General features: G+C 45.2%; 1 protein-coding gene across 1 annotated transcript in view; it reads right to left on the bottom strand.

Annotated features, from left to right (window-relative positions):
* lhfpl7 (LHFPL tetraspan subfamily member 7) overlaps window positions 1-25,943 on the bottom strand; it is a gene marked incomplete at both ends in the record, with an annotated part of 82,082 nt that extends 56,139 nt beyond the window's left edge. The window contains one exon of the mRNA XM_079284040.1: window positions 25,575-25,943. Within this exon, the coding sequence (XP_079140166.1) occupies window positions 25,575-25,943 (369 nt within the window). The remainder of the gene's footprint in view (window positions 1-25,574) is intronic.
* Between the last annotated feature and the right edge of the window lie 1,498 nt (window positions 25,944-27,441).

Consider the following 27,441-nt stretch of genomic DNA (forward strand, 5'->3'; position numbering starts at 1 on the left):
CACACACACACACACACACACACGCTGCAAGCAAGAGGAGCAAAACAAGGGCAGAAAGCTATCACACACAAACGATAGATTCATTCACAACTTTCCTGATGAGCTGTATGAGCAGCCAGGATATGTTATCCTGTGAGCAAGTTGTTTGTGCAATGTGCTAAACTTGCCTCCTGCTCTGCTCTTACTGAGAGACTCCTGGGAAAGAGCGCATTCCTGGACGAGTGGCAGCTTCAAGTTTAAAGCCCTGAGGGACTTTGTGTGTGTGTGTGTGTGTGTGTGTGTGTGTACAGTATGTGTGAGTGCACTTCCCACAACCTGTGTGTCTTCGTGGTGCCGCTTGATCTTCACAACCTCTCAAACTGACTCAATAGCACACATCCTCCTCGACGCAATTTAAAAGTGCAGCACGCTAACGCAGTCAGAAAGCAGCACCGCATTGGTGATTAGCATGCAGGCGGCGGCGATCAGAGAGACATGTCGAACACGCACGGGGGACTTACAGCCCCCTAAAAACACGTGTCGTTGTGCATGTTCCTGACGTGACGGACGTGAACGGAGGAAGGATGAAAGCAGAGTGATTTCCACGCCTGACAGAAGATTTAATTAGCTTGTTCTGGGTGTTTGGCGGGAAGGTGGAGAGGGGAGCGAGGAAAGATTGAAGTGCTATGATGTCGGTGGAAATGATGATGATTGTTCTTTTGACCTTTACTCGCGCGGGATTGTTGAACATGAGTGTTTTCTTCTCTCTATTATCGCACCCGTACATGAACACTGGCTCTCCACTCCTTCACATCTGGGTTACAGATCAGCTCGCTGGGAACTGCTGGGAGCAAAGTGCCTTGCACAAGGGCACCGTGACCGCAGCAATCAAGCAACGGAAGAGCATGTGCAGAATAAGAGCAAAACTCCTTCAGGAAGGTGCTTTTGATTGCAAATCATTTTGAGAAAGATTAGAAGTTTAATTTGATTCAATTTATGATTGAAACTACATCACTATTCAGCACAGTGATCACCTCTCAGTCCTCAGAGGAATCCGACTGACTTTAGTGATCCGGTTAAAAATTTAATTATACTTTGCTTTATGATCGCATACGTGCTAAAGTTAAACTAACGACATTCCCATGAGCTTTGCGTTGTGTTTGGTACTGAATAACCAACGTTATTAGCATGCTTACACGTAAAACATGAGGTGGACGTGATGAATATAAAGTTGATGAGAATTATTGAGTATAAATAAACACAAAAAGTATGAATGGTGCTTGGTGTAAAGCGGTGGAAGAGAAACCTCACATTAATTGTTTTAATGTGTTTAAACGGGGGGGAGCAGAAACAAGCGGTCAACACATCAATCTCATATCATCAGCTTTTAAAGTGATACGGCAAAGATGTTAGCAACAGGCAGCAACCTCAGAGTCCAAAAAGTGCAGCCAATGCAGAATTGCCTTCAACTTGCATTCGTTCTTATGGCCATCAGGGGGAGACTTCTCCGGTTGCAGATAGAAGTCAGATTGTATGCACTATGTATGCACTATTGTATCTATGAGGAAATGACTCTGCTTCTCACTTGACAGGTCGCTTCCACCGCGATTGTCAAATAACTCTGCATTTGATGATTATTTATTCAAGTTTAAACATATTGTACATGCAGTTATATAAATGAAAAATGATATTTAAGCACATTTATGTTATTATAACATAAATCATTTTAATTGAGGGTTAAGAAACCCACATGACTCTATCAAAGATCAAACTATAAAAGAAAATAACAAAGACAAATATCAAATACAAGTTATGACATTAACTTTGTTCAAAGCTGTTTGTGTCACCTCTCTGCATCACTAATGTTCCTCCCTGTCGTCGTCCTCATAACACAGAAGACAGACCCGTTTACTTTTAATTATTTTTCCAAAAAAAAAGAAGGAAAAAAATCCTCTTTTTTTTTTTGCTGGCGGATTCGCGGGCCACATAAAATGACGCAGAGTTTGACACATGTGAGTTATTTGATCCATACTGGGTCAGTGCCGTTTTAATATACCATAACAGGGTGATGACAAGTAAAGAAGAAATCATGTTGCCAATAAGAGCTCTTATCTCAGCTACTCCTGCCACAGCTCCTTGTTTTTCTTCGTTTGAACCCGGCGACTACAAGAGGGCGGAGGAGACGCAGCACACTCGAAGATACAGAAAAGTCATTAACTTGGTGGGTCTTTGTTCTTCTCTCTCTCTCGCTGGAATGATATTCATGTATGCAGAGGAATTTCTCCTTTCTCTCCGTTGCTTGATCTCGGCGTGCCTCGTGGGCTCTCAGTGTGCAGCCTCCCTCCCACCCTGCTGCTCTCGATTCACCACAACACATTGAAGGTGCATCGTGTCTCATGTAGGGGAGCGGAGCGGGAGGGGGGAGGGCAGCCATGCCCAGGTATATGATGCTCGCTCACTAAACAATAAAAGACGCGTTATGATGTTGTAGTCAGCTAAATTAAGTCGGACAATGACGATTAGGATAAAATTGCATGAGTTTTTGGGAGGGAAATAAATATTTCCATATGTATGCTGAAAATCCAGCTGCTTTTTGTGTATTCTGTCAGTTTTCCAGTCACTCAATTATCTGCAAGTACTAATAGATTCATACACATGACATTTTCTGTGTGCCATTTAAAAACAGCCCGAGAGACTAACGAAGGCTATCACAGCGCTAAACAGCTGTTTTTACAGAAAACAACCAACATTTCAATGAATGGTGTCCCAATTAATCAGCTCCCTGATGAAACAAACTCATAATCATTCCCACTTTTACTTACAGACGATACAGAAAGATTTCGGAGGCCTTTTTCCAAGACTGTGCTGGCTCTGAGCACAAGTTAATTTCGTAGAAAATGAGCCGCTAACAGCACTGGTCCTCTCAGTGATGCTTCCTAAATAGATTGTAATTGTGTGTTAATAACTGGTAGAGCCACTGCAATAGCTGGAGCTGCGGAGGAGAGACTGGGGTCGAAAGAGTGGGAAAATTGTGGAGGGGAGAAATAAAAGTTTTCATTTGGCGGAGGATAAAAGGCAGATTTGTCTTAATCTCTTTGCTGCGGTCTAAAAACTTGATTTGGACATCACGTCCATAATTAATGAAAACAATACCTGGCGGATTTGACCCACGAGCGCCAATTAATCCCACAATAATAGCATGCCTGGAGCATGCAAGTGTTACAACGCTGATTAAAGGTCAAGATTGATGGTGGAGATACACCACAGAAAAAACAGAAAGACAAAGCGGAACCTAAAGCGGTCTGGTTTGCTCCAGCCGATTGAGGGTACTTTGTTTTTGACTCTGTTTTAAACAATCTTTCTCATTTTACAGCTCAACAGTACCCTAAAATATGTTTGTGATATTTGACTGTTTGATCAGAGTTTCGCAGGCCTGCTGCCTTCGGATGGACGGACCTCATTTGAGGCTGAGTCATGGTTATGCATCATATTCAGATACGGCGAACGAGCAATCAAGCTGTATCCATCATGCAACGTGCGGCCAGATCTTCTCTTTATAGAAAAAGAATGAATAAGATCCGTCGACTTCACATACGTCAACGGATTTGGTGTATCTCCGCCGTGATGCACAAGTGAGACTAGCTGGCTCCATCGTAAAGAAACTTCATTGGTTTCCCACAGTAAATGGCCCACGTCTTAAGCCTGTTGGAGACCAATAACCGCAGGGATACAAAAAACCCTCCATCCAGCTGCTTTGAGTAATAAAGGGACAGTCTTTGATTTCCAATTACATTAAGGAAGTCAGGGATTACACAGTACGGGCCAATGAAATTTCATTGTCTCCTCAATTGAGGGTTACAAGCCGGAGATGGCAGGGCACGTCTCATTAAACGCACTTTTCCTTTCCAAGCCTGGACTGAATGGCTAAATGTTTCAGCGCGGGGTTGTGACAAATGGAAGGTTTCTGCCCCCCAGAAGTGCCAGAGAGAGGACACAGTTAATGCTCATCCCCTGGCCCTTGACAGAAACAACCCCACCACTTTAAGACCGAACGTCTCGCCTTCATGGAGGACAAGAGGTGAAGCGGGAGCTGCCGAGTTTGCCACGTCGCTCGCCGGCTCTCTACCGTGCGTGTGTGCTTTAGTGTACGTTGCCAATGTGCGCAAGTGTGCCGTCCTCTGTGAGCTTGCCTCGGCACTCCCATCACTAATCAGCATTCAGCAGCGTGAGAGCCCAGCGGTTGCACTGAAGCATCGGCCTCAACATGTTCTGCCTCTAGAAGCCCATTAGCACCGCGACACAGCCTCCCAGAACATCTCTGAGCCGCCAGAGCTGTTTCTGCTCCATCCACCGCCTATCCAGTCCGCTCTCTGTAAACCGTTTACCTTCCCCCGTACTATCTCTCTCCTTGCTCGTCCTGTGACTTCATCTTTCACAGGAATCCTGATAATCCTGCCAGAGTACTCACACAAAAAAATAAAAAAGCAGCCCCCTCCACCTCTCAAATGAATGCTCTGAATAATACATCTGTCTTCCTCATTGATCTTCACAGGGCGGAGACTGGCGGAGGGAGTGCAGTAAGTGTGTGTGCGTGTGATGGTCCTCTGAATGGCTGACGAAGAGCTGTGTGTGCAGAGTGAATACGAGATGGAGAGGAGATGAGGGAGAGAGAGAGAGAGAGAGAGAGAGAGAGAGGAGTGGAGATTAATCACCTGACAAGTGGATGGAGTGTCCATTTGTGCCTCGGGGACAGGCCGCAGATAGGATGTGACATTCAGGAGCACTTAGGAGGACATGGACATACACACACACACGGGGACGCACATGAAGTGTTAGCTCAGTGTTAGCATACAAACACATGTACGTTCAGAGGGGGAGATCATATTACTGTAGATTGAAAAGGTTGTGACACGTTATAAAGTCCCACGCTGAGTATGATACTTCGATGTATTATCAGGCACGGGAAAAAAACACTTCCAGATGAAAATAAGACTAACGGCTTTACTTTTATGAACCTTGCGCAGATTGCAGTGAGTCAAGTGCGTCCTGCACTTTCGGTAATTTACTGACCAAGTTTGTCTGAACCGTGGTGCACTTGGATACGGGGTGTGATGATACATAGACTATCATACATCCCATTAAAGGTATCCTCATACAACGCCTCATATGATAGATTAAGAAAAGTCATTTTTGGGGCGTTTTCCAACAAAAGAAAATTTCTGTTTGTTACATGCATACAGTCTTTTCAAAATAATCTTCCTTCTTCACAGGAAACTACTGAGAGAACAACACAACTAAGTTAGGTTTAGAGCACAAAACTATTTTGTTAGGTTTACAGAACAAAACTACTTAGTTCGGTTTAGAGAACAAAACTACTTCGTTAAGTTTACAGAACAAAACTATTTAGTTAGGTTTAGAGCACAAAACTACTTAGTTAGGTTGTTTGTAAGTTATTTTCTGCACACTTTGAAGATCTCACTGTCACCGACTGTGTTTTCTAACAGCGGGATTTTATTCATCATCACACTGATCCATACAATAACCATCTGCAGTTAAATACCACCGTACTGCCATAACTAAAATGGAAATGAAGCTAAAAAGGCGTCCTAGTTTTTTGCATGTTTCTATTTTTTATTTCTGAAATTATTCATGAAGTTTCCTTCAGTTAGACTGGACTGTTGAACATGCAAAAATAAGTCTGAGACTAAAATAGTTGCCCCTTCTTCATATTGCTACATAAACGCGATCCTGGTAATGACGATCCACAAATCAATGTTTCATGTTGCTCATGTTTCTCATGTTGCTCACCACAGCCGCACATGTCTATCTTTATTGTAAGTAAAAAATGAGGAGCTCCAGGCAACGCTTTGGCCAGACTCTTAAAACTCTGGAGCACACAGCCGATGGATGGAGACACTGGGAGAGGACTGGCAGGAACAGACAGCCCTGAGGGAGTTATTAGTTCGAGAGACGTTTGATTTCATCTTTGATTTTTCATGGAAATGTGCATAATTTTTTAACTATTTTCAATCTGTGCGGCTTCAACACGCCTGTTGTTTTGAAGTAGAACCTGTGAAGAATAAATCATTGTAAGACATAAGCACGAGGGGTGTAACGGTTCACAGAATCCACAGTTGGGTTGGGTACGATACAGTGGAGCCACGGTTCGGTACGTTTCGGTACAGTAGAAAACTATAAATGCCAGAGAAATGTACTTGATTTTAAAATATATTTATTCATTACAACTAACATCATGAAGTTATTCTTTGACTTTGAACAATGATGGAACTATACCTGAGTGACTCATCTTCTGGGGTGTCTTCTTAGCAACACATAAGCATAAAAAACAAAAACTGCTCCTTAATGTCATGTAGTATTGTTACTTACATCTTGCAAAAGAGATTTTTAATCTCAATGGGACTACCTGGTTAAATAAAGGTTTTAAAAAATATATATATATTTTGTTTATTTTTTTTTATTTTTTCAAACGTATTCGGTTCGTCATGCGTACCGAACCGTGAGCCTCGTACCGAACGGTTCAATACGAATACGCGTATCGTTACACCCCTAATGTTTTTCTGCTTCCTTCTGCTGGCTGTCACCCGAGTAAAGGAGAGGCATATAAACCATTAAGAACCACTCACTTGATTTCTATTCTCTCTCGTTGGAATCGTACGTCAGCTGGTTGAAGAATAATTAATAACTGAATGTGGAATCAAAGTTGAAAGACAAATGAATAAAGGGGTTTGTGTGATTTCAGAGTGGTTTATATGGACGTGCTTCAGCAAATAAAGTGACCAAAACACCGGTTCACGAGCTGAGCTGTCGACCCGCTCCGGCTATTCTTTGAGATATGCTTCCAAGACACAACCACCTTATATCATTTTCTGCCTGAAGCCTGCCTCTGTAATTTGTTCTTCAGGAGCAGAAGAGAATCTCAGAGAGAGATATTTTTTCCAAAGACATTGAGGTGTCCATACTGTGTGGTCTGCTAGAAAGACACTCCTCACACATCCTATGCTCTCTTACCTTTAACGTTAGATCAGCTGACTAACACCAGCAGTTTTTGAAAGGAAAATCCCACTGCTGATTTCAGCCCCATGTCCTTTACCTTTTCAGCATTTTGTGGTCCCATTGTGGTGTCTCACACACAGATCTATTTCAGGGGTTTTTTTTGCTCACGGCATCATCAAGAACATGTGCCAAGTACATACAAGTCTACAACTCGTTGTCACACGTGCAAAAAATGCAAGGATTCAACAATGTATTTCCTTTGTCTCTTTGTTTTCTTCTAGAGCTCTGACTGGGACAGGCCTCCTGTCTGTCGACGTTCGCTTCTTCGCTCACTTGGTTAGCATGTGTTGCTAGTAAGCGCAACAGTTTCCTTGCAAACCGAAGTTGATGCTTCCTACGATCTCCTTAGCGCTTTACAACAGTGAGACAGGAACACTCTGTTATCTTTCTTAACCAGGCACACAAGGTCAAGTGCCAGCTATAATGCAATCAGGTAGCGGAAGGAGAATTTTATATCAAAGCAATGACATTAAAATGAATAATTAAAAAATGTAATACTTAAATAATTCAATGTGCTCTGAGAGACAGATTTTTGCATTTCAGCACATTTTCTTAAAAAGCCAAACTTTCTGCATTAATCTCATCATATGGGCATACTTACTGCAGCTGTTTTGGGACTCATCTTCACACTCTACTCCCTGGAATAGTTTGAATATTTCTTTTGCGGTACCTCCAACGCAAGCTTCCGCTCAGTTTGGGCCGTGAAATTGGGACTTTTATAACGTTTTGTGCCACCACTCCTTTATATTATCGATGTCAATATCTCCAATCTCTGCCCAAGAAACACAGCAACGCTAAAAAGAAATGTACGCACAGGACGCTCCCTGCTGTAAAGCAACGCTTTAAAGTGGTGTCGAGTCTTCGGTGTCATGTTAAAAGAAAACACGGTGGGAATCTCTCGTACAGTCAGAGTGACGCTTTCACACACAGTGTGTGAGAGTGGAATGAACTGGGAGAAATGCAGGAAACACACACGCCTTCATAATGCACTTCATGAGGATGTTTGATTTGGATCACAGTTCGGGGCTGGATGTTGGTTCAGAGTCTGCACGACCCTCAGCCTGTCATTGCTGTTCGAACTCCAACTTCTGTCTAGTGGACTGTATTTTACCAACCAAACATAGTGGGGCTGTGTGTCTCTTTGTACCTGAAACAAAGACCCCACTGCGAACGCACTGATGGAATATCTTCAACGCTCGATTCAATTCACGTGAGAAATCTGTGACACCGTAAAACATCTCAAAACATTTGAAATAAAATGTGTCAAAATCCATCATAAAAATGTATTATTTCAGATTATATTGCGCTCACATGGTCCATATTACTAGTTAATGGTGTGTTTAGTTCTATTCCAGAGTGCTGGTTGGATTGCGATGGGGAGATAGTGAAACGGCCATGTATAGCAGGAGTCAATAGGGGCTCAACAACCATTTAAATCTTTTAAGAGCTCAAATCCAGCCGTTCCCACAGCGCTCCTGTGTAGCTGGCCTGGTTCCAGTTTGTCCACTGACTGCCACCTGCTGCACCACCTGGAGACCAAGGGGACGTCTGGGCTCTGGGGTGATGAATGAATCCAAGTTATTGTTAATCAATGAGCCAAAGCTGCTCCATGACCTTATGTCAGTATCGACTATTCACTAACTGTGCTCACACTAGCCGCGTTTCTGTAAACGTGCGTTTTATGCACATTTTGAAGGATCGCATTAGAAAAGCTGTATTGAAAATTCAATCGCTTATTGTGAGGTGCTTTTCGCTTTTGTTGCTGCATAAAACATACGACAGGTCGGCTGTATCCGCTGTCGCCGTCTTCTCGGATATTCCCTATAACATGTCTGTAATAGCAACAACAAGTGCATGTGGATCGGCTGTTTTTGGAGCAATTGAAATTGCCCAAAAGGAACAAATTCCTGAAGACCTCTCTTTTCTTCTCTCGTAGATGGGTTAGATGGCCAAGAGGACTCGTTTGTTCCCACTTAGCAACCACTACTTCTTTTACTGGCAGATCACACAACTTCTGACCAAACTACTCTTTGCGTAGCTGAGTTTATGCTCTCCAAACCAGTTGATGGAAATAATAATAATCAATTCCTTATTCGTTAAAAGTTTGCTTCCAATGAGCTTGACAACACACGACAGTAGCCAGAGAAGCATCTTAATGCTCATCTTCCAGTTACATGTGGGTCTCAATGATGACAGTTAATAATATAGATATATTTTTAATAACTGCAAGATTGTTAGCAGCCAGGTAATGCAGTTTTTACTCGTTACTCATTTTCCCTTTGGTCTTGAACACACTGTAATTTCCCCATGAGGCTCTTTAAAGTCAATACCTTCAGTCAACAACATTCAGTGCTAGGGGGGACATGCTGACATGTGGTGAACTGCTCATCCGTGATGTCCAAAGTAGAACAAAATTGCGGCCTAAATGTTTCCAACAAACCACCAAAAGCCAAAACGAGACCGCAGGTTACTCCAGAGAGAAATGACTGGAGCTCTTGTCACGTTAAAGCCACTCTGTTCCATTGCGTTCTCGTTTTCAAAAAGACATTTAGGAGAAGATTTATTTCTGTCTATGGTTAGAAGTTGCATGAATGTAAACTGCCTCGGGGTACCTGCCAACCTGCCGGAGAACTTCAGTGAGTCTCCGGTCCCTGAACTGCTGGAGAAAGAGTCTCTTCAAAAGACACCAGTCATGGAATTTGTCTTGTTTTGTCTCTTGGCTTTGAAAGCAGATGCTAATAAGAAATGGATGAATAGGATACTGTTCAAATTGAGAATGAAGTGAATAAATTCTGTGGGGAAAAAAAGACAGCAACTGTTAATCAGCACGTTCGCTCATTAGAAAAAGTGTATGTTTGGCATCCCAACAAACAGCAGAGTGTAATTGGTGCACAAAGAGGCCCAATCCAGAAATGATGTTGGATATTTTTACATCAAACAACCACAGCACTGCAGGAGAGAGAGAGAGCGAGAGAGAGAGAGAGAGAGAGAGAGATAGAGAGAGGATGAAGATGAAGAAGGGAGGAGCACATTTCAAAGTGAAGAATAAATACTGTACTCTCTCACAACAACACCACAGCCCACATACAGTAAGGATCCATCTGGACACATCTTATCCTCCTATAGCTGATGCTCACTTAGTCCTGTTTACAGATAAACTAATGTGTGACTCGAGTCTTAAAGATAAAAAGCATCAGTCCACCTACTCAAACTGCCACCACTGAGGTAAAAAACAAGCAAAATATCTCACTTGAAAGGCACATGGAAACTGTCACGTGCACATTGTGCACATTGTGAACTGTAAACCGAATAGCATAACAGAATCGGTACATTTATCGTGGCTAACGGAGACATGCGTCTGTATTTTTCAGTTCTTTGAAGTATTGGTATGAAATGTATCTGGAACTGTTAGTTGGACATAAGGTAGCCTATGGACAACTAGAGTTTGGGACATGAACTCAAATAAAGGTGACTGTTAAGACATTTAATATAGTGTCATTTAAAAACGATCTAAATGATTGACTCCTAAAGTGAAATTCTTCTCACAATTAAAGGAATAGATCCACATTTTGGGAAATATGCGTATTTGCTTTCTTATTGAGAGAGCAGCAGTTTAGCTTAGCTTACCATAAAGACAGCCTGGCTCTGTCCCAAGGTAGCCAAATCGACTTAGCCTACCAGCACTTTGACAGCTCACAAATTAATGTATTATATTTCACAAGTATTAAAATGAAATCTCAATTTGAACCTTCAGAAACTAGCTGTCCAGTCGTTGTGCTAAGCTAAGCTAAGTACCCGCTCACGGTAGCTTCATATTTACGTTACAGATATGAGAGCTGTATCGATCTTGTCATCAAATTTCCCAGGAAGAAAGCGGACTATTCCTTTCATGTGAAAGAGACTTTAGCAAGTTTTTTATTAGTCCAAATGTGATAAGACATTGCAGTGAGCTAATACTCAAAATACAAATACTTCAGAGTGTAGAATCATTAGCTGCAGCAGGCTTATGATTACCACTTCAAAGTATTGTACTTTGTACTTCTAACCCATTTACAAGGACCACATTATTATTTAGTGCCATATTCACGCTGTGGTGCACAATTCGACAGCACACATAAAATGAGACATGTCCATGAGTGGAGGGTCTGTTGCACCAGTGCATGCTGGGAGGCTTCCCATACACAACGACTCCAGCGCTGGGTGGGTGCTGATCATGGTTTTGACTCTCTCCTCATGTTGCCTTTATTTTCAAAGAGCGCACTTTTATTCAAGATAACTAATCCAGGATTTAAAAAAAAAAGAAAAAACAAATTAGCTGGATGAGAATTAAGAGGATAACATTGTGTTAGCCTGAATTAGCTTAGCCACATTTGAACCACATGGCTGTCAGACATCCTTCATATACACGTACATCTATCTGTTTATTACGGGATGGAAACGTGATGAATACCACATGTGGTTTGAACTTTACATGAGTTGCAGTCTGGAAATTAGCCTGAAAAGTGTGTGAACATGATTTAAATCAGTGATCTGCGGAGGACAGCATCTTCTAAAGAGTGAGCTTCTTTTAACGATCCAGTTTGAACCGGACGACGATTCCCAGATGATTTGTGAGTTTGCAGATTGGCGTGACAAGTACAGATCCCCACCAGTTTGTGATGATGCATTTGAACAGATAGCGGACATGAAGTGTGCCCACATGGCTCGGGCCTCCTCCACCTGTAATGGAGATGTTTATAAGAGAGCGTGTGGGAGGCCGTCCTTCAGCTCTCACACCCTCAAAACACTCACACACACACACAACACAGCTTGCTCTTGCATTTATGCATGATCTGCACTAGCGCTGGTCCCAAGTGCACATTTCATAATTCATGCACACTGTACTGTAGCGACTCAAAAATGCTCCAGTATCAGCCTCCCCCACTCTGCTTTCCTTTCATCAGCGAGTCAGACTCAGATTACAGTAAACTTCCTAACCCCCACAAATGAGCATCTGGGGCAACATTGAGAAATGTTTCAAATCACGAGAGAGAATATCTACAGAAACCCCGCCTCCACGGTTTTATATCTCAAGGTGGAGCAGTGTGCTCTTCTCGCTGGTAAATAAGTCGGGAATCTTCTTTTTTCTCACAAATCAAGAAGAAAGCGGATCTCCTCGGGGGGCTAATAAACAAAGTCTGTTACTGGGTCTGGATCGCAATTGCATCAGTCTGATGAAGTATCAGAAGGAGCATCTGTGGCATGTTAAGCAGCCCAGAGGCCCCTACAGAGGCTCGAGGTGAATGATGAACCAATGATGTAACTGGACAACAACATGCCGGCGAGCTGCTGCTTCATCCAACGCCATGACAGTTCATCATTACACAGTGGGTCGCTAATTACGATCACTTTTGCCGGTCCGCTGTTCTTGACGCCTTACCGGCCCGAAAACTGATGAATGATGCATCATTAACTATGCTTTCTGTAATGAGAACTCCAGCATGCAAACAATTACATGAATCTAAAAGGATGATTCCATTCACGAAGAGCGCTTCGGAGCAAAGGGACATGTGCAGGAATAATGGTCAGCACAGTGAGCGGCTGTTTTTTTTTATTAAAGTCATTACTTACTGGCGCGCTAAAGGGAATAAACACAAAACGCAGGAGTCTTATTGGTCTTGGAAGGGTTACATTCACAAGCACAGACTTATAATGGCAAATCTAGATTTTGATCTGAGATGTTACACTGATGCACAAATTGACTTGCATCCAAATGACTTTATTAATGCGTCTGCTTTTACCCGTGTCCTGCTGCGTTTGCCCATATTCCTCTTTTCTTTTCATTCAGCTCTCTCGGTGGAGCCGCACATTAGCACAGCAGCAAACTCTTCACAGTTGCAGAGCAGGAAATTAACTTTTTATCGAGGAATAATTCCTCCCCCCCCCCCCCCCTTTGCTTTTAGTGAGAAAGAAAGGGTGCTTGAATCAACTTGAAGGGCACTCGGAGAGCACAGACCTTTGCCAGAGCAGTTTCCATAAGCGGACAAATAATGCGTGTATTCGCCCTGTAATTCAGATCTGCTTCAAAATTGTATTCTTCCTTGGCCAATGTTACACCCTCCCACTGAGTTTCATGAAAAGCGGGCCCGTAGTTTTTCTGCAATCCTGCTGAACCAAAAAACAACAGCATCCGATCGTGATAATACTGTGGTGGAAAAGAAGTTCAGACCGGGCCAGTCGATGAAGTCTCAACTACTGCTCCCCAACTCTATCCTCATTCTATACTTAAACCTATTGGTGTCCTGATGATTTTTGAAGAACGCACTGGACTCAGACAGAGTTCGCTGCAATAGAGTTTATTCTTCAACCAAAGAACACGACCCGAGTCATTCTCCGGAAAGCGGCGGACTTATTCTGTTCTTTACATCGTCTAACACTGGACTTCTTCCTCCATTTTCCTTTGATACGTGAATCTTTTTTTAATTAAACCCAGTAAATCACAGAGTCAGTCACTTCCCCTGCTATGTGGGTGTGAGTTATGTTTGTATGGTTTCTAATGTGTGAATTGCATGTACCAATTTGTCATAGTCAGCTTTATCTTTCTAGTGGGAGTTGAAAGACTTTTCCTGTGACTTGCCACTCAGCACGGCTCGACTCTTTTTTTTATCTCAGCCATGACAGCCTTCCCATACACCCGCTATGCCTCTTCAGTCAAGACAGTCTCACCGCACACCTGCTATGCCTCTTTAGTCAAGACAGTCTCACCGCACACCTGCTATGCCTCTTCAGTAAAGACAGTCTCACCGCACACCCGCTATGCCTCTTCAGTAAAGACAGTCTCATCGCACACCTGCTATGCCTCTTCAGTAAAGACAGTCTCATCGCACACCTGCTATGCCTCTTCAGTAAAGACAGTCTCACCACACACCTGCTATGCCTCTTCAGTAAAGACAGTCTCACCACACACCCGCTATGCCTCTTCAGTAAAGACAGTCTCACCGCACACCCGCTATGCCTCTTCAGTAAAGACAGTCTCACCACACACCCGCTATGCCTCTTCAGTAAAGACAGTCTCACCACACACCCGCTATGCCTCTTCAGTAAAGACAGTCTCACCACACACCCGCTATGCCTCTTCAGTAAAGACAGTCTCACCACACACCCGCTATGCCTCTTCAGTAAAGACAGTCTCACCACACACCTGCTATGCCTCTTCAGTAAAGACAGTCTCACCACACACCCGCTATGCCTCTTCAGTAAAGACAGTCTCACCGCACCTGCTATGCCTCTTCAGTAAAGACAGTCTCACCACACCTGCTATGCCTCTTCAGTAAAGACAGTCTCACCACACCCCTGCTATGCCTCTTCAGTAAAGACAGTCTCACCACACACCTGCTATGCCTCTTCAGTAAAGACAGTCTCACCGCACACCTGCTATGCCTCTTCAGTAAAGACAGTCTCACCACACACCTGCTATGCCTCTTCAGTAAAGACAGTCTCACCACACACCTGCTATGCCTCTTCAGTAAAGACAGTCTCACCACACACCTGCTATGCCTCTTCAGTAAAGACAGTCTCACCACACCCGCTATGCCTCTTCAGTAAAGACAGTCTCACCGCACACCTGCTATGCCTCTTCAGTAAAGACAGTCTCACCACACCTGCTATGCCTCTTCAGTAAAGACAGTCTCACCACACACCTGCTATGCCTCTTCAGTAAAGACAGTCTCACCACACCTGCTATGCCTCTTCAGTAAAGACAGTCTCACCACACCCGCTATGCCTCTTCAGTAAAGACAGTCTCACCACACACCTGCTATGCCTCTTCAGTAAAGACAGTCTCACCACACCCGCTATGCCTCTTCAGTAAAGACAGTCTCACCACACACCCGCTATGCCTCTTCAGTAAAGACAGTCTCACCACACACCTGCTATGCCTCTTCAGTAAAGACAGTCTCACCACACACCTGCTATGCCTCTTCAGTAAAGACAGTCTCACCACACACCTGCTATGCCTCTTCAGTAAAGACAGTCTCACCGCACCTGCTATGCCTCTTCAGTAAAGACAGTCTCACCACACCCGCTATGCCTCTTCAGTAAAGACAGTCTCACCACACACCCGCTATGCCTCTTCAGTAAAGACAGTCTCACCACACACCCGCTATGCCTCTTCAGTAAAGACAGTCTCACCACACACCCGCTATGCCTCTTCAGTAAAGACAGTCTCACCACACACCCGCTATGCCTCTTCAGTAAAGACAGTCTCACCACACCTGCTATGCCTCTTCAGTAAAGACAGTCTCACCACACCTGCTATGCCTCTTCAGTAAAGACAGTCTCACCACACCTGCTATGCCTCTTCAGTAAAGACAGTCTCACCACACCCGCTATGCCTCTTCAGTAAAGACAGTCTCACCACACACCCGCTATGCCTCTTCAGTAAAGACAGTCTCACCACACCTGCTATGCCTCTTCAGTAAAGACAGTCTCACCACACACCTGCTATGCCTCTTCAGTAAAGACAGTCTCACCGCACCCGCTATGCCTCTTCAGTAAAGACAGTCTCACCACACCCGCTATGCCTCTTCAGTAAAGACATTCTCACCACACACCCGCTATGCCTCTTCAGCAGTACAGTCAAAACTAAGTCAAACAGGCTGTTTGCTGACCCATTCAGACCACACTATATTCACACTAGTTCTCAATATGCGGATGTCATACATGCGAATTATATTTAAACTAATAGATATACTTGATGGTGCTATTATGATAAATCAAACTCCAGCAATACCTGCTGCTGTCCATTCTTAAAACGGTGTGCAAGACCTAAAGGCTGCTTCATTCTACATATTAAGTGAGTCTCTTCTTCTAGTAGAGAGTAAGAAAATCTGATAAGATGCTGCAACTCCCTCATTTGAGGGGAACAACGGCAATTCTTGTCCCAACCGACGGCTAAGTTTCTTTTTGTCTGACATGTCTAAACTGTCTGAAAACTTATAAGAGTTATTTCAGAGCAGAAGTGCAGTGATATTCTCCTTTATGCAACACTGAACAAGTGTACACACTTGGGATTGTTCTCCTCTGAAGCTGCACAAGTCGCTCCGGGATTCGGCGGAGAAGTTATGTTTTGGGAGCTCGGTCGGGATCCCAGGAGCTTTGTGTTTTGATGTTGCAGGATTTGCGAGAAGCGGAAAAGTGGAGCAGTGAAAAAAAAAAAAACTATATTCGGACGCAGTGAGGTATCACAAAAATACAGTTGGCTGCATCACACGAGCATCTTCGCCTCCGACGAGCATCTTGTTTCCTGTATCTACTGCACCAAAGCGTTTTTCTCTCCGTTACCCCGAGCTCTTGTCCCTGCAGCCCCTGTGCTCTGACTACTGATGGAGGCCGGCTCCAGTGCATCGAGCCAAGTGAGCCATCATTTATGTTAAAAAAATGGAGAAAGGCTCCCTGTTAAATCAATACATTAACTACCCGCAGGATCCACAGCGAGGGCAGTGGAAGTGACAGGCCGCTTAACAAATGGACGGCGGCCTCCCGGAGCCCGCTGACTCAGCCCTTTCCCCCCCCCCCATGCAGGAAACAGCGCTCGGTTATTATGACCCCCCCCCCTCTCCAATCAGCTCGGCCGTGTGTACCTGGGGACTGCTGGTCAGAGGCTCTTAAATATCGCCAAAGCACAGAGTATAATTCATAAGAGAGATAAACTCTCTCAGTGTGGACGTGTGTGCTGCTGTCGGGAGTTCAGCCAATGTTTGAATAAACCTCTGCCTCACCTTTTTGACTGTTTCGCTGCGCCCGCCGCTGTGAGAGTGTGAGATATCAGATATATGTTTTTAGAAAAGCAGCAGAAAATGATCACACGCTGCCCTGTGCCATCCATCCATCAGGTCTGATGAGATCATAAATCCTTCTGCTTCTCGGCCCCGGACTGATTTCTTCTCTACTTCACCGAGATGGGTTTTGAAATGCATATCAACGTGTTCCCCTCTGTCTCCTCTTCTTCATCATCACCACCATCATCATCTCTCCCTATGCCACCTGTTCTATCCATCATCTGGACAGCTGCTCCTCTTGCCTTTTCAATTCCTCTCCCGTGTGCTGCGTTTGACCTCCTGACCCCGCTCACATCTTACCACCAGGAATTTGCGACAAAACCTGCAGACGCCATAGAGAGAGACTGGATTGCCTTGAAAAGGACACGCCCTTCCTCAAGGCAGGAAGGCGGTTCCCAGAATTTTCAATTTTTGAATCATGTGGAGAGAGAAAAGCCTTCAGCGGGAGGCTGTAGTTTGGGCAGTACAGTCATCATTGATGTGTCCTTGTGCTAGACGGTGACCCCCATATTGCTCCCGTTATTGTGTGTCTGTTTTGAACAAATGGGTTATTTAAAAAAACTAAAATTGCTCTCTACTGCAACCCAAAATATTGCCATCAATGGCAACAATGACACGTGCGTAACAGAGTTTAAAGGGCCTTGCTTGATTTTGCAGGCGCTGTGTGTATTTGTGACACGATGTCGGAGATGTGACTGTGAATTGCGTCTGTGTAGTGACGGTGCTGTGAGCCAATAACAAGTTCCAGTCTCTTAAAGCCGAATCGAACGGACTACAGTCGCTGCCAGCCGTTGTCCAAAGCCTTTCAACTCGATTTCCTTCCCTCCTAGGAGTCATGCTTTGAATCCTTCAAGACAGCACGAGATATAGAACTTCCCTGCGATGGACAAGTAAACCTGATTTGAAAGTGAGATTACAAAAAAAAGGATTAAAACGTGGGTTAAAAAAAAAAAAAAGAGCTTCTGACACAGCGGCGGACTCTGAATGTCTCGGATGTCAGAGCAACCTTGAAGGCATCATCATGGAGAGCTTTGAGAACAGTCTCTCTGCTTGTAACTGTATTCCCACATAATAATGTCATCTCCTCCAACTAGAAGTACCGCCTGAGCGTTGTATGCTAACCAGTCAAGTTACAGTGTATTGTCATAATTAGCATAAGAATTCTTATGGCCAAAAACGAATCACGTCATGCTCAAGTCCAAATTAGAAGAAATTCCCTCGAGGTCTTTCGGAGATATTGTGTTCACGAGGATGGGACTGACGGAAGGGCGCACGGACAAGCTGAAAACATACAGTCAGTCCTCCGGCCACGGCTGTTGCCGTCACCAGCACGGAGGCATAACAATAACGAGATAAGGGCACCTAATATTCCCAATGGTGGATTACCTTTCCAGAGCAAGTCTCTGTGTGTTGAATTGTGTGCCAACATCAATTGAGACCAGTAGCTGCTTGGATGTATGTAGTTTGTAGTTAACGCTGTAATGAATGCAGAGCCACTAGTATAGTCCTTTGTAGTGACGAATTACTGCTCACGCAAACAGCAAAACATAAATACCAGCCTGACATATCAGCGCACCATTATAACGCTCTTAACCCATTCCGACAGTTATTGTAGTCAAATTGCATTACGTAGCCGTAAACATACCGAAGGTTTAGGATGGTTTATCGTTCAAACAAGAGAAAAATGCTAATTGTGTCTGGTGAGGGAGTAAAAACAAGAATCAGGATGCCATCCGAATGGCCCATTTATCCCCAAATCTATCAGAGCAAAGCGCTCCTCTGTACACACACGGCCGACCATTAATTCTGTCCCCAGTCAGACGGCGGCCTTGGAGTAAACATGCACAGTATGATAATAAGTCAGCAGACTTGCTGTCAAAGGGGCCAAACATCTATCTCTTATTCCACGGCATCTCCTGCTCCACACTGAGGTTTTTGCAATGAGTCGATTTATGTACCTGGTAAAAGTCAAGGTGAACAGACAAGCAAGCACAAAACACTTTGAATGACAGGAGGACCGAGGATGCGTTTGTCTCCTTAGGGCAGCGGTTACTGTATATGCCTTACCAGCAAGCAGGGCGGGGGGGTGATGTGTAGCTCTGCTCGAAACCAGCCACCTGAAAAAACCCAGCTTGGCGGGAGAGGATGGTAGTAAAACACGACTCTTGACCCCCCCCCCCCACCGTTCTCTCCTCTCATATGCGCTGCACCCTCTGCTCTTTTCTCCCGCTCTCTGTTGACGGGCAAGTGAGCGGACAACAAGAGGCCGGGCTAAAGGTCAGGGAGAGCCGAGGGGTTGGTTGGGGGGGGGTGGGGGGGGGCAATAAACTGGAGGCGGTGGCCGCAGCATTGCAGGTGGAATTGTTTTTTTTATGATATCGGCTGAGAGGAAGCTCAGTTTATCACCGAGTGCGATGGAGGCTGCTTTGTGCTCGTGCACGGAGGCGGTTTGCTGGTTTTGAGCGGATGCGGCCTTGTTTGAGCATTGATAATGTGGCGCTTTTGGAGAGGTAATAAAGGACTTTTTTATGAAATCAACTCACTGGGTTTACTTCTTTCTTTCTGTCCCTCTGCAATCCCTCCCTGAACCCCTAATTACTGCATCAGCGCTGACATGGACAGCTACTGTACGACGTCTCTTTTGATCGCACTCTGATGGGTGAGAGAATTTGTGTGTGTGTGTAGGTGTGTGTGTTTGTGTGTGCATCTGAATCACTCTGCCTCTTTTCATCCCGCTGTGCAAAAGTGGTACGTGTGTGTTTGTGTGTTATCATACATGCGTGTGTAGTGAACGTGTCTCCGTGTAAAGCACTGTACACGACGCTCCGAACAGAATGAGGTCAGCGGGAAAAAGCAGCCAGACGAGTCCGCCTTTTGTCTCTCGTGCAAGTGGACTCCCCACTGGTGGGGGGGGGGGGGGGGGGTGTGCGGGGTAGCAGGAATACAACATGCGCATTAGACCTCATATCATCATCTATGACGGGCAGACACACTTCCACACAAATGGCTTTCACCGCAGAAGGTTCCACCATTAGAGAGAGAGAGAGAGAGAGAGAGAGAGAGAGAGAGAGAGAGAGAGAGAGAGAGAACTGCCACAGTAAATCTGAAGGAGCAGCTCCAGCCTGCATCAAAGACGACGTGACGGCTTTCTGTTCACTGGAGGTTTCACAGCCCTCTGCTAGTCCGTTGAGCCGGCGTATTTGTCAGCAAGTGGCAAGGAATGCATTGACTCCCTTGGGAATGTGTGTGTGTGTGTGTGTGTGTCGTAGGACCTTCTGGCCCCCGCGGCCAGCTAAGAGCGCAGACCCCTTCAGTTCTCTCCCATGTTGTTCAGAGAGAGAGAGGCCAGACCTTGTCCATCATTCTGTTGTTAGGCAGCACTCTGGCGAGTCTCTGCCTGGACCTGCTGTCCGCCAAGTGCACGCCGCCGTGTTCTGCTTGGGAGGACACAAGTCACATGTGGTTCTAGAGGAATATTCATCAGCAGTGCGTTCGCTCTTTTCAGGGTTTCCGCAACAACTTGTCTCCTCTCGGCGCAGTCTATTTGAGTCTAGGGCTCCAGCTAATTATTATTTTCTTTATTATTAAATCTGACGATTTCTTTCTCAGTTAAACAATTGGTCATTTGGTTTATAACACGTCGAAAAGTCGAATTGAAAAATGTTTCTTGTTTCTTCCGACCAACAAGTCCAAGACCCAAACATATTTTCTGGACTATCATAAAAGAAAACCAGAAAGTATCATTTTAATCTCATGACGATTAATCGGTTGTCGGTAGAATAGTACATTTTCTGTCCATTTATTAATCGACTAATGGTTGCAGCGCTGAGACCGTCACTAAAGGAGAGCTTGTTTAGAGTTGACCAATGATTCTGACCTGGATCAATGTCAGTAAAATGTGAACACAATGTTTCCCAATCTATTTGGTTGGAAATTCAATGTACCGTAGCTCCTTCAAAATATGTGAAGTAATGTTGTTGACTTTCTTGAATACTGTTGGATGACTTCAAACTACATGATTGTAAGGGGCTGTATGATGACAGATAAACTCACTCCTTTCTATCACACGCCCGATTTTTCATTTTCAGACTGGTGGTCTTCAGGCAACACCAACGCTGAACTTATCAGATTGTGGCTCCCTCTGGAGCCACAAAAGGCTTCATTCTACTCTTTCCTCCCCACATATGCAGTCATACTCCCCAAGACCTATAAACAGACTTTGAAGTGTAAAATCGGTGGAGTTCCCCTTTAAGGGACTCTACAAAAAATGATTGGGCTGGTGAGGTGAGGTATGTTTGATTTTATAAAAACAAGCCCCCCCCCCCCCCCCCCCTCGGGTTATTACTGTTTTCTTTGAACCCTCCTCTTGACTTACAAGATAAAAAAAAACTTGCAACACCCTTCTCACAATCGATTCAATGATAGAACAGTGTTTCAATCATGTAACTCTGTTCCCTCTTTATGCCTCCCAACAGCCACACAGGTGTTTCAGGTCTTCTGGCTGATTAGATTTATGTTAAAGGTTAAAGGTGGGTGGAGCTAAGATTGGAAATGTACGAGCTCACAACTTTCCATCTACCAATAACAACGATAAAAATGAAAAAAATAAATAAAAGACTCCATTCGTCCCGCCCCTAACAAGATGTCAATCAATTACAGTCTGTATGATAAACGCCCACACAGTCCTGGAGAGGTCCAATCAGCCGGAGTAACTGAAAACACCTGTGTGGGTGCTCCGAGAGACACCAAACTAAAGTACGTTGAGCACAGGTAAAATAGTTGCTGAATATTTCGTCTTCTGATAGAATCTTTATTCAATTGATTTTAGTTTATTCTGAGGATTAACTGAATCCGTTACCTGCTCTACACTGCAACACGAGCATTGAATATAGTTACTTAATACATACCACCTGTAGAACATTTCTCGAGCTAAAGAAGTGTAAAAGACGACATCCTGGCTTTTCAAATTGAAATCGATTTTCATGTGAATGAACATCCTGTTAAAACTATTGACATTAATGAAGGAGGGCCAAGACCAACGCTGAGCAGCAGCAGGACAAAGGAAGTGATTTCCATTAAATGAGTTATCCATCTACTTAAAACTAGCTGTGGCTCACTGACATTTGGGATCGTCTAGCAGGGTTTATGCACCAGTAAGTGTCATAGGTAGCTGGTAATTAGGCCCGGTGAAACATCTGTAATTCATCTTCCTGGCTCACGAGGAGGACAACATGGGCCGATTGTTTTGTCTCGCGCGTGTCAGAGGATTTCAGCGGAAGCCAATCACGTCCCCCTTTCTTCTTTTTTTTTCTACCCTCCCACAGCCTCGTCCGGCTGCCATCTTCAGCGCCGGTCGACAAAAGATGAGGAGGAACTCAGACTGTTTTTCCAATCAGCGTTCCTGGAGCTCGGCCACGACTCGTTTGGGCTTACAAGACAACCTTGACATTCAGCGGCCGACGTACTGCGTGAGAGGCCCGAAGCACTTGGCGCCACAGAGCCGGCAAACACCACCTCCTGTGTACACACACACACACACACACACACACTGCTGTTGGCTGGTCACCACAGAGGCCAAGCTAATCCAACTCCAGTGGTTAGTGCTGCGAAGCAGTTGGAAGCACATAAACTGTTAACAAGTTACGGTGAAAATGTCTTCTGGCAGGCCGACCTCCTCCTTCACACTTCACGTAGCAGCAGCTCTTCCACTGACACGTTGGACCGGGCAACGTTCGGGCACCGCTACACTCTGCATCCGCTCTGATGAAAAAAAAAATCAGGCGACCGAGCAGAAACCCGCAGAAGTAACACGAGGAATAATTTATGCAGAAGAAACTGGTTTTCAAAAGCTTTGCTGTGGCAAGAAGCTGATTGGGTGCTGCGATGATCAACGCTTTTTATGGATCATGGGTTAAGTTACGGTTAACAACACAAATAGCTCATCAGCCAATCACGTGGCAGCAACTCAATGCATTTAGGCATCTCGACGTGGTGAAGACGACTTGCTGAGGTTCAAAGCGAGCATCAGAAAGGGGAAGAAAGAGGATTGAAGTGACTTTGAACGTGGCATGGTTGTTGGTGCCAGACGGGCTGGTCTGAGTATTTCAAAAACTGCTGATCTGCTGGGATTTTCACTCACAATCAGCTCTAGGGTTCACAGAGAATGGTCCGAAAAAGAGAAAATCAGCTCAGAACAGGAAACTGAGGCTACAATTCACACAGGCTCACCAACTTTGGACACTGGAAGATTCAGATGGTACGGTCAGAATTTGGCGTAAACAACATGAAAGCATGGACCCATCCTGCCTTGTATCAACGCTTCAGGCCGGTGGTGGTGGTGTAATGGTGTGGGGGATATTTTGGGCCCCTTAGTACCAATTGAGCATTGTTTAAACGCCACGGGCCTACCTGAGTATTGTTGCTGAGCATGTCCATCCCTTTATGAGCACAGTGGACCCATCTTCTGATGGCTACTTCCAGCAGGATAATGCACCGTATCACAAAGCTCAAATCATCTCAAACTGCTTTCTTGAACATGACGATGAGTTCACTGTACTCCAATGGCCTCCACAGTCACCACATCTCAATCCAATAGAGCACCTTTGGGATGTGGTGGAACGGGAGATTCGCATCATGGATGTGCAGCCGACAAATCTGCAGCAACTGCGTGATCATGTCAATATGGAGCAAAATCTGTGAGGAATGTGTCCAACACCTTGTTGACTCTATGCTAGAATTAAGGCAGTTCTGAAGGCAGAAGGGGTCCAACCCGGTACAAGCAAGGTGTACCTAAGTGAGTGGCCGGTATGTCTGGAAGTTCAGAATGCTCGTCTTAAAGGTGCAGTGTGTAGGATTTGGCATCATCTAGCGGTGAGGTTGCAACCGACTGAAACTTCTCCCGTGTGCCAAGCGTGTAGGAGAACTATGGCGGCCGACGCAAAAAACGCAAATGGCCCCATTTAGAACCAGTGTTTGGTTTGTCCATTCTGGGCTACTGTAGACACTCTGTATGAAGATAAATGGCTTATTCTAAGGAAACCAAAACACATATTCATATTTGCAGGTGATTGCCCACTTAATAAAACATACTTAATATTATTATATTGCACTTCTGCCAATAGATCTCCATAAACACACTGTTCCTTTGAACAGTGCCGGGAAATATGCACACAAATATGCATGCCCTGCCAGCCTGGCGACGACCCTCACAGCACTGGGCTCCTGAGTGCCAGCAGCACTGGACGGCAGCGCAGTCCAAGCAAAAAGCTTTTTGACAAGAGCCCAGAGAAAGTAAAGCTCAAGTAGGCCAGCCTTTCAGGGAGCCTCCTCCTCCTCCTCCTCCTCTTCCTCCTGTCCTCGTCCTCCTCTGGTTCACTCGCACAGCATCCTGCCAGGCTCAGCTTGTCTTTCCAGAGTGAGCCAAGAGTACACTCTCCCACTCTGACGGAGGCCACGGAGCTCAATGCACAGTTGTCTTCTTAGAACACAAGCACAGAGCGGGAATAATGGCTCCTGAGGCATGTGTGTGTGTGTGTGTGTGTGTGTGTGTGTGTGTGTGTACAATCTTGCCTTGCAGGTTCATGTCTCTGCATTCAAATTTGTTGTTGACAAGTCGTAAAATGGAGGGCGTCAGCACAACGACGTGCACATCAGTGAGGAGTGGTGGAGTAACAGTAAAAGTGGCTCTGATGAAAAGCTAATGGCCCCTTCACCTTGATCAACGGCTGTGCGAGCCGGATCGTGTTGAGTTCAACCGCCAGCAACCCCCCCCCCCCCCGGCGCTCACTAACGAACTGGGGAGAAGAAGCTCATAACGGGAGCCACTAATTGACTCCCCGACTAAAAGAGTCCCGACTTTAAGCCACGCGAGGCTTCAACACACTCCAGCTCAGCGGAGGACGCGGATGTCGTCGATGACGCACAACCTGCTCCGGGTTCGCTCGCTCGTGCGCTACAATCTCACTGGCAGACACTTATTAATATCTCCCTTTCAAATGCTAATTCCCCTTCATGCATAAATCATAACTCCAGAGGTGGCTGGTATAGCATAGCAGTGTTTTTAGGTGTGTGTGTTTGTGTGGTTGGGGGGGGGGGGGGGGGGGGGGGGTGCAATGCTGGCAGCCCAAACCTGCCCGTAGAAATGAATGGGACTCATCCCCCCCAGCTTGCATGAACAACAGAATCTAAGTCTCCTAACTTGTTTTTTGCTTGAACAAGCTCACAACATCTGTACCTCTCACAGCCTCGGCATCAAGCTGCAACATCCACAAACTTGCCACAAGTCGAGACGCAGATCCACATCTGCCCACCGGCGTGATCGAACGCTCCCATTCCTGAGGGAACATTTGTTGCTGGATGGACTTGCGCGGCTTGTTTTGCACCACGAGCGGAGAGATTCGCACATCAGCTCACCGGGGCTCAGGTTGACTAAGAGGGGTCAGTGACCCCTGACACTAAGGTGAACACTGTGGGCTTCTCAAAACATCTGAAAAATCAACTGAAACCACTGTGGATGCATGCGATAACAGCTGATGGACGAGTGGATGTTGTGATATTTACATCATAACAAGTAATTTGAAGTTGACTTTAAAGTTGAACTTTAAATGAATCATTTAAAGTTAAAACTTTGAATGATTCCCCCCCCCCCCCCCCCCCCCCCCCACGTGATGCCCCACGCGCTCTCGTCCATGCAGGGTCACCTACCTGCCAGGAGCTGGAGGGGATCTCTGCGAATTTGCCCAGTCCCCCGAAGGTGTAGCAGCGGTACATGTGATCCAGAGACTCCGAGCAGTGCCACAGCAAGCCGAAGCTCACGGAGTCCTTGTTGTTGTGGTGGTGCTGGTGGTGCTGGTTGTGTTGGTGGTTGTTCCTCAGCTGGTCCTTAACAATCCAGGCAGGGGATATGAAGCTGAAACTGCACACGGCGACCAGAGCGGAGGAGAGGAGCACCCAGAAGCAGCCCACGCAGCTGAACATGGTGGCAGCTTGGGGCAGAAAGCCCGGAGACAGACCCAGACCGATCCCGAACCCGGCTTCTTCTTCTTTCTTCTCCCGGGCCAGGAGCGAATGCATTTGGATCGCAACGCCTTCAAGAGCAGGACTTCAACTTCAGCCCCCTGAGCAGCACTACATCAGCAAAGAAATCACTGGACGTCCGCAGCGGCGTGTGTGTGTGAGTGTGTGTGTCCAGAACATCTGGTCTGGACAGGAAAAACCACTAATGAAACGTCCAGAACACATCAGCAGGAGGAGTGGTGGCGATACAATAAAAAAAAGTCAAGTCATCCGCGTCTCCACTCAGCCTGGATTAAAAAAAAGACCAAATCTGAAGCACTCACACATGCGCGCGCGAGATTGTTGTCACACCCAAAACTGTATGCGCAGTTGTCATACCGGTGCAGGTGGAGGAGCAGTTAAATGAAACCCCCCCACAGACACGAACATGTCCCGGAGCCGCAGGTCTCCTCAGTGTGAGCGGTACTTGTGCTGCCTCAAGACGGACAGCAGCGCACTTTGCGTTTCAGAAAAGAGTGCGTCTGGACAACGTCAAGCTCGCGAAGGTTAAAATGACTACTTCCTGGTGGGAATTTCAAAATAAAATCCGGAGAGAAGACGCGCAGCCAGGTTTAAGGCAGTGCTCTATCGTAGAGCCCTTACAGCAAAAACGAGGATTACATTTATTATATAATAACATCTAAAAGGCCACGACACCGTTTTTTTTACCTCGCCATGACGAGGTTACTTCTCAATCCTAATCTGTGTTCTGTTGATCTGAAGGAGCTTTTTAAAAGTCTAACAAAATACTTCTGAGGATGTCATCAAATTATGATATTTTGGTTGCAATGTGGGAAGTGTAGGATCCAGCTGTTTTCCGGAGCTTGACCCCACATTTATTTATATTTGACAGTATTGTTTATTGTTTTCTCAGTCTATTTAAAATTGTGTTTTATTAGAAGTATTATTGTGTGGGTTATTCTATTGTTTTCACTGTGGACTTTTATTTTGTCCCCATCTCATGGAGCGCTGGACCAAAGACATTTCCACGTCTGAGATAATAAAGGTAATCTGAATCTGAAAAGTGAGGTCATATAGTTTCTATTTTAATGTGTCTCTCGTGAGTCATCCACCTTTGACTTGCTATACTAAATCGCAGGAGTACTTTAAATTAACATGTATATGTTATCATTATTATGTCTCTTTCACAATGTATCATGGAGATGGACATACTACTACTACGTACTCGCTCAACAGTGACAACAAAAACAAGTTGCACTTTTGTAAAAGTAGATGTAAACGTTTTCTGGTAGATTACGTTGATTGGCAGGAATTGTTTTCTACTCGGGGTCTGTGGCAGGAAGGCCGTTAAGAACAAAATGTACTTTTATTCTGAAGGCAAATACTCACTCTTCCGGTGTTCTGCACATCTCTTCTTTAACCTGACAAGTACCGGCGTCTAGTCGCGGGTACTTGCCCAAATGCGTTCTACTGTACTGAAGGTGACTTCTGTGCCCTTTGGGATGAACTGTACTTTATAACTTGTGGATTTTTCTGGACCTTTATAAGAGAAGCC

The sequence above is a fragment of the Melanostigma gelatinosum genome (assembly GCF_949748355.1).
Source record: "Melanostigma gelatinosum genome assembly, chromosome: 14".
Classification (NCBI taxonomy): Eukaryota; Metazoa; Chordata; class Actinopteri; order Perciformes; family Zoarcidae; genus Melanostigma; species Melanostigma gelatinosum.